At 37.5% G+C, this 8,789-nt stretch overlaps 1 protein-coding gene across 4 annotated transcripts in view; it reads right to left on the bottom strand.

Annotated features, from left to right (window-relative positions):
* Positions 1-5,308: 5,308 nt before the first annotated feature.
* The window catches only part of WSCD2 (WSC domain containing 2), a 448,422-nt gene continuing 444,941 nt past the window's right edge, over positions 5,309-8,789 (bottom strand). For all 4 annotated transcript variants that reach the window (XM_044275806.1, XM_044275805.1, XM_044275807.1 and 1 more), the window contains one exon: positions 5,309-7,623. In XM_044275806.1, the coding sequence (XP_044131741.1) occupies positions 7,271-7,623 (353 nt within the window). In that variant the 3' untranslated portion in view covers positions 5,309-7,270. The remainder of the gene's footprint in view (positions 7,624-8,789) is intronic.

Raw genomic sequence — 8,789 nt, 5'->3', positions numbered from 1 at the left:
GAAATGAGTTGTATAGGGCAATTGGAACGCTTTTTAGGTTCAAGTTGAGTTTATTCAGACCTGAAGACAATCCAAATCGAGTTTCAAGAAATCCACTCATTGCTATTTATTAGAATTAGGGCTCATTCAGACGGCTGTATGCTGTCAGCAAAAATGCGGATCAGATGCTGTACCTTTCACTTCTATGGGGCCTTTTCTTACATTGCACAGCTCATCAAAACAAATGAAACATGTACTATACTTGTGAGTGAAAATCAGGACATGGCCCCATTGAAGTCTATGGGTCCACAAAAAAACTGAATGCAATCCGTTTTTTTGCGGACATGCTGAACTGTCTGCAAAAAAAACTGATCCGAATTTTTGCGGACAGCATACGGCCGTCTGAATGAGCCCTTAGTATGACAATACTTTCAATAAAAATAATGTATTTCTATGGAAATTAAGATCACTGCTGAGCGAATAATTTTTTAGGGTATTTACTATATAAAACCTGATTCGTCTGTTTGTTCAGTGGTTGCTGGTTGTTCGCCCAGATCTCAGAGCTATCCAGTGATGTAAGTTTTATGGGATATATGTTGTGTTTTAGGGTGTTTTCTGTGTTTGGGAGAAATGTGTGTTCTCTGTCTGAGAGTAATTAAACTAGCCCATTGTGTTTTTTAATGGTATCACAGGCAGATGTAAAATGTGTGCTCTCTGTCCATGAGTAATTAAGTTAGCCCATTGTGGTTGTTAAGTGTATCACAGGCAGAGGGGGTGTTTGTGTACATTTGCTGGGAGTGTCCCTTGCTGGAAGACCTGCATAAAAGGCTGACATGTAGCCCCATTAAAGTGTTCCTGTTTTACCCTCAATACAGAGTCGAGTCTCGTACTGGGGGGGGGGGGGGGGAATAATCCGTATGATTCCTGTTCGATGCCTAGGAGTGTTCGGTAGCTGACGTCATAATCGGGGACAAGAACAGCTTTGGCTGGGTTTAACCCGCTGTAGCAATTATAGAATCTTATTTTGTAAAAGCTGTTACCCTGAAGTGTATATTTAATGATGTAAAAGTCTTATGTGGCAGATGAGGTGATCACAAAGTTTTTACTAATATATTACTAAAGATTACAATGAGTCAAAGCCGCAAAGAAGATACTGGTGACTAGAAGAAATCTGACCACAATTTGGACCTCATAATAGATCAACAGATATTTAATATGGACATCAGTAAATGTCAAAATTGTTAACTTGTTACAATTGTGTGTCTATTATTTTAAGACATGAATTATAGGCACTAATTACTACATGAGTTAGACATACTACAGTGTATTAACACACAGCATGTAGAATAACGTACAGAAACATACATTAGATAAATTGGCCAAAGTTTTTTTTTTGCTTGTGGCAGTAAATTATGTAAGTAAATATATGTGATTATTCCAGAGGAATCTTTATGTTTTTCACAGTGGTTTAGCTTAACCAGGTATTTCTGCAATGTACAGCGTGAGATTAGGACCTAGGAGAGCTTCACAATGTCTGCTATAAGGTAGACAGTGATCTCTTTTCTGATGACATGAGCTCATTATAGTTTTACACAGAAAATAATAGATTTATGAATCTATTTAAGGGTGGCCTGGTCCTTAACACATGTCAGTGTTCGAGAACAATTTAAGGGCCATTTTATATATGTAGAGAATAGTAGTAAACTCTCAGAGAAGCCAGTTCTGTTTTATAATTGCATTTCACTCACTTTGGGCTGAAAAAAATTTTTTTCAATCATTTTTTTATGCCAATTTTTCAACATGATCAACATTTTTGTTCTTCAAGGATACATTTTAGTCTGCAGAGAATCTTGTGTTCACTTTTCCTCTGAACTGATCAGTTTTCTACTCTGATGGCTCAATGGATAGTCCTTATTGCTGAAGTTCTGACAGCTCATATACACTCATTTAAGCGAAATTCTTATCAGATAGCTATAATGAGTTTTTATGAGCTGTTATGTGTTCAGAGATCAGGGCTATACATCGAGCCATCAGAGCAGGAACCTGATCGGTTCAGTGTCAAACTGAGAGCAAGATACTCACAGACAGACTAAAAGATAACCCTGTAGAACTGAAACTGTTGAAAATTCCTAATAAAGACCAATTGAATTTTTTTCTCAAAGTGAGTAAAATGCAATCATAAAAAAATTGTCTCCAAAGGTATTCATAGCCTTGATAGAATTATATGGTTATGAACTTTGATATTGATAAATTTATAAATAAACCAATATCAAATGTATAAATATCTCTAATAATAGCCGGCATGCTGCATATTGGAAACTATGTCATGAGGGGACACCAAAAAAACTCGACAAACAAATGCAAACCTGGAGCAAAGGAAAAGTTGGATAGTTTTTGGTAAATCTCCTTCATTGTATGTACAGAGTTTTTAATCTTCTGTTGACTAGCAACAAACATTTGGCCTCTGTATTTTCAGCAACAGTCAAAACACTGCTAAAAATGTCATGAAAACCTGCTCTAGCGGTTGTGTGTGAATTCAGCCTACCTCTTATCTTTTTTATGCAATTGTCTTTTCCTAAGAATGTGATTACCTAAAGCTAATTTATTCCCTTTGTCTTATTTTCAGTCCATATTTCTCGCAATTTCTAGAATAATTTGTCTAAAAATGCCATGTACTGTCATGCATGCATGTAAGATGACTTTATCCTGTCCCCAAGCTCTCCTAATGGACGCCCCTGATTGCTCAAGTGTCAGTAAAGTAGGCATATTAATCTGTCACCCACAGCATCTATGGCCTGCAAGATGGAGGCAACCACTTCTTCCAGCTGCTCCTGAGAACCTTCTATTATGCACAGGCACTGAATGGTAAATAGATATGTCTGGAGAATGTGCAGATAAAGGCAACAGAATTCCCTGTGTCTGCACATGTGGCATTCGCATCCACTTTGAGTTTAGAGCCTGACCAAAACAGATAGTTCTCAAGAGAAGCAGCCAGAGGAAACGATCGACTACCATCTTGCAGCCCATGGACGTGCTGGGTGACAGCTAAGTATGTTTACTTCACTGACAACGGGGCAGCTGGGGGCCTCCTATAGATTAGCTGAGGGACAGTTTAGACATGTAAGCTTGTAAGGAGAATACATGACTGGATATGGCTTTTCAACAAATCACATTATAAATTGGCCAACCCCAGAAGCTTTTAAAGGATTTTTTTTTATGTATCTGGTTTAGGCCAGTTTCACCCAATGACTTTTATGCACCCATATTACAGCCGAGTTACCCGGCATGACAGCAGGTCTACTGATCCAAACTGGATTTAGCATAGTTATCAAAAGTGCTCTCATATGAAACTAGTCTTATACTGTATTTATAACTACTAACAACTATAATAGAAATAATAATAATATAAAATATTATTTTTTATTTTACTAGTATAGATTTTTTTTGCTGACAATTAATTATCAAAACTACATTTACATCTAGGCAATGGAAATGTATGTACAATAGGGGCCCATGACCATAGTAATTATAATCTTCAATGCTCAGAGCTATCAAGGAAATGTGGAGAGGAATGTAGAATGATGGCCAGTTTGGCATTACTAAAATATTTCTTGGTAACTGTGACTTTGGTTCAATAATTAATTTGCTGATTCATTCAGGTACTTAAAAGGATTGTTCCATATCTAGATATCAGTATGTGATCACTGAGGGTCTAACTGGCCTTATGTCCCCTGTTTGAATGTTCTAGCATTTGTGTAAGCATGCTACCGATCTATTAAAAGTCTATGGGACTGACAGAGATAGAGTACAGAACCAGTTCAAGTGGCTTTGAATGGAATTGCAGGGCAAATGTACAGCTGCCCCTCCATTCAAAAAAGGGACATGGGACCCCGTTCTTGTGGTTGTAATAGGTCCCAGTAGTCAGATACCCAGTAATCTGACACCTATCCTGTAGATAAGCAAATGTTGATTATGGGAAAACCTGTTTAGTCCATCAATTTCATGTTGAACTATAAAATATATAAAGAAGCTTCATACTGTGCACATCTCCAGAGCCTTTTCAAATTTTCAGTGGGATAACTTACCTGGAACAATTCAGTTACTGCTCTTTATAACCCAAGAACCGTACCTCAAAAGAAAGTGGTAAATGTTCCAAGAGCTTAGTTTTCTCTGTATACAATATTTTATTCAAATTCTTCTTAAATACTTCATATATCAAAAAAATATGTCCCATTTATAATAGTGCAACCCTATATTTCAGTTCTGTATTTTAAGTAAGTAAAAAAAAAAAATCTTATCACAGTTCTAGCTTCTTAAGGAGATAACAATGCTGAATTGCATGAAAACTCTCAAAAAAATAATAGAAAACTGGGATTGGTAGAAGTTGTAATTTAGAACTCTACAGCACAACTGGGTGTTTTCCTTCCCCACAGAGAAGTCAAACTTTCAGAAGTTAATTGGATCTGGAGGGAGGACAGTGAGTAGTTATTCGCTTAGGCAAGCCTAGGGCAGCAGTACTCAGTAGGGAGCAGAGATATGTTTTTGCTGTTGGCTTGTCTTATACCCATTTATCTTTTTACAACCTATTGCTCACGATAACAACTGTGTAGACATTTGTGTTTTTAGGCATTTAAATTTATTCAGTAAGTCTCATTGCCTCAGAATCAAGCAAATGTAAATACAAATTTGGGACCCCACCAGAAGTATATGAGCTCAGGCTCAGGTTTCTTTATACATAAATTATAATACTATAAAATACAACTTACGGTACTCTCTGTAATGAGGCCAGCTATGTATGGAAACTACGTGAAAATGGTCCATGGAAAAATAACATGAAAACAGGCATCTCCCAGGGAAAGAGAACCATCTCGTTAGTGGCACCTTTTGGAAGTGGGTCCCTGAAACAGCTGTCTGCAGATGAATACTTGGCTTGGCTATTTTCCTTTGTCATTTCCAAGTCATGTCTTGTTAAAAAGCCACTTCCAAAAGATGGTGCTAGCAAGATAGTTCTCCTTCCCTGGCAGATATCTCTTTGCAACAATTAGAACCCAAAATGGAGAAATTCTCTTCCTCTTCCAAATTACCTTGCTTACCAAATTATCCTTTCTCCAGGTCTGGGCAGAAAGTACCAGCAAGAAGTATCACACATCTTTCACAAAGGTGTAGATGGAGAACAGGACGAGTCTCCCACAGGCCATGCCTACATTTCTTAAACAGTAATCTGGATACACTAGGCTGTTTTTACCGACATTAGGGCAACACAAATATTTAATCAGTGAACAATTTGCAAATGATTAACTGCAATAAGGAACTCAGTCTTACCAATTTCTTAGTCAAGTTCATTTAATAGTGTCTGTAAATCAAAGGCTGCTACTGAAATTTATAAATCTATGAATTGTAGCTCTAAACTGCAAAATAATAAGCTCTGCAACATATTTACTTTACCGATTCTGCTGTGCTCCTCACTACTGGTCTTGTGAGTCTCCAGTCTTGGAGTACAGCCCAACTTCATTGACACTCCATCCAAGAAGACATCATTATTGTCACTAATATGCACTTATTTGATGTATCGGCACTATGGAAGTCACATCATTGCACAAGAAGGAGCAACAGGAGAGCACATGAGACAAGCAGTAGAAGAATAATCAATTTTGTATATTGAGCAAATGTGTTACTTTACAATTTTGAGCCCAAATTGCTGCAAACCCATTTAACCCTCTATTGCCAACTAACTGTATGATAAAGGTGTATTGGCAATTGTGACATCACAGCAGTCATTCATTGCCAGTGACATCATTATGAAAGCTATAACTAGAAAAAAAATGATTTTAATAAATAAACAATGAAACCAGTATAGTCATTTTTCATTGCAGGCTTTGTGCTTTCAGTCTAAGAAAAGTCCGAAAAATCACTTATAAGCTCTAGTCAATTCTTAGCTTTGGCATTTTATGAGATTAATTAAAAAAAATTTTAAGGGGTCCAGCAATGAACATCTTTTCATATAACTCGACATTTTATATTCCTCTGTGATTTCTTCTGGAAAAATTTGTGGAAAAATAAACTGACTACTGGTTGTCCCTAAACAGTATGATAATTCCAGTTAACACCCAGTTGTACCACGAAAAGGTAGTTGTGAGAAGAAATTGTTAATTGAATCATACATTTCCAGGAACAAAAACCCAATAGCAACACAAAGTACAGTTTGGACCAATCAGGTCTGCTAATCTAGCCTCTCTGGTCCCTTTAAGAATAAGGGAAGACACAACACAGTGTGCTAAGAAAATATGGCCCAGCACTGTTATTTCATAGGGAGTACACACATACAGTATACTCAACAAGACATGTCAGGATTGCTGCCATATATTCTTAGGGTACATTCACATGTCTATTTACACGGCCATTTTTTTTCATGGCCCATAAATTATGGGCACAAAAAAATTGGATATGTTCCATTTTGTCTGTTTAACAGACAGACAGCCCTATTACAATGCAGGGGGGGGGGGGCTGTTTTTTTATGGCCATTTTTATAATTAAAAATGTGCAATTTTTCTTGTTTTAACAGTGTTTTTTTACATAGTTGTGTGAATGTAGCCTAAAAAATAGCAGAATCAGGTGAGTTGGATGTTGTATGCTTTCTTACTTATCAGATCTGTGTCTAGTCTAGATAATCTTGGGGTAACCTATACGTTGTAGATTTGGTACTGTTTGGAACATATCTCATCTCATGTTAAGGAGGAAAAAAAATGTATAAAGAGCATGTTAGGCAAGATGTTCAGGCTTCAGCACACACCGGTCATACATCAAGACCGAGGAGTGGACTTTCACACCCTTTCTCATGCATACAGTTTGGGTAAACATCTGTTGTGCATGGGCTATTATTCAGAGGCACTAATTCATATTTTTTTAGCTCTAACTGTGCAATCATTATTTTCTATAACAATGGAGTGCTCAAGTTGTTCATAATACCAGCAGAAACTGCCAAATGACGAGTAGGAAAAAACTTTGCTGACTTTATCGTTGTATGTCTTGGAATTTCCATTTGTATCAATCAGAATGTACTTTAATCCATGCAGAAAATCTGCATTAAGAAGACAATAACTGAATATAGCCTAATCAGACATGTCTAAACTTCTTGCCAAATATTTGAAGCGCTGTTTGTTGCTCATATTTCATGCACATAAGAATCTTTAACAGTTAATAGCAGCAGAAAGTCTTCAAGCCACCCACTGGGTGGAAGTAGCCATCAGCTGGGAACCACTGCCCCAGAAATATTCTCGACAGAGCAGTGTCATCATCTTGGATAGTAGTCTTCTGGAACGCCACTGAGATTTCTTTGCTTCAGGGCTGCATCTACTGTCCTAATGTAATTGCTAATCATTTTTCTCATATCTGCAGTGTAAGGGTCATACTCCAGTTTTCTGAGACCTGAGCGCTTGAAGTTTCCATCCTTTTGGCCTTCAACACACAGGAGTCTGTCCGCTAAGACTGGGAGTCCCAGGAGGTTAATCATTCTCTTGAGTTGAAAGAATAAATCTTGTTTAAGGTCTTCAAAATGTACAACCAGCACATTTTTTCCATACTTTAGCCAGTCTAGTGTATGTGTAGCCCACCACGGTGCATAGTTACTAACAAATTCAGGCCACTCTGTAAAGAAACAAAAAATATTAGTAACAGCTGATATAGAAATAGTTTAAGCAAATACTTGATAATGTTAACAATTTCAAATTTACTGCATAATATTCAGTAATTTCTAAAGGTGGGTTCACATAACGTTTTATGCCTCTGTGTGACGAATATGTTACAAAAAAAAGGATACAAAAACATAGCACACCACTTTCTTGTATCCTGCACAGTCCTGTAAAAAAAGTATATGTTTTTTTTACAATGCCCAAAAAAAGTATACCTTTTTATTTACAATGGAGCTCTATGGTAAACGGATGTGACTGTATGGCATCAGTCTGAGGCATCCATTTAATGTGTACCTTTTTTGTATGCATTAAACAAATGGGGAAAACGTGATGTGAACTTAGCCTAACATGTTTCTAATAGTTGAAATATACCTTACTTTACCAATTATATAGTAATATGGGCCAAAAAGTACATTACTGGTCATCATAGTTCACTTATTATTGTCTTGTGCACAGATGTTCAAAACTGTACAATAAAGGGATATTCCAGTGACAAGCCCTTATCCAGATATACTTTTAGCTAATACACCTTGATGTAAAATTTCAAAGCATTCGCTGTCTTTTGGTACCCTAGCCTCGAGACCAGAAGTTGTGTAGTTATTTGTTTCTCAATACAGCAGAAAACAGCTTTTTTTCCCTTCGTGTTGAAACGTCATCTAATCAGTTGACCAAAGGCCCCTTTGATCCTTCCCCTCATGTTATTTCTTTTTACTTCCCCCAGCTGCATCACATATCATGTGACTGCAGTTATCAGAGTCTGTCCACACCTCTTGCTGGTGTCTAAAACATATCTTTAAAATGCATTCAGACGACCGTAAGTGTTTTGCGGTCCGCAAACTGCGGATCTGCCAAACGCGGAAACCGGCAATTTGTGGACTGCACATGGCCAGCGCTATATAGAAAATGCCTAAGCTTGTCCACGGTTGCGGACAAGAATAGGACATGCTCTATCTTTTTTGCAGGGCCACGGAACGGAACAACTGATGTGGACAGCACAAGGTGTGCTGTCCGCATCTTTTGCGGCCCCGTTGAAATGAATGTGTCCGCACCCGTTTTGCAAATTTGCGGAACGGATGTAGATCCATTTATACGGTCGTGTGAATGCACCCTTATTCTAACATA

This window comes from Bufo gargarizans, chromosome 1 (genome assembly GCF_014858855.1).
Source record: "Bufo gargarizans isolate SCDJY-AF-19 chromosome 1, ASM1485885v1, whole genome shotgun sequence".
NCBI lineage: Eukaryota > Metazoa > Chordata > Amphibia > Anura > Bufonidae > Bufo > Bufo gargarizans.
This window is presented reverse-complemented; position numbering and strand designations above follow the sequence as displayed.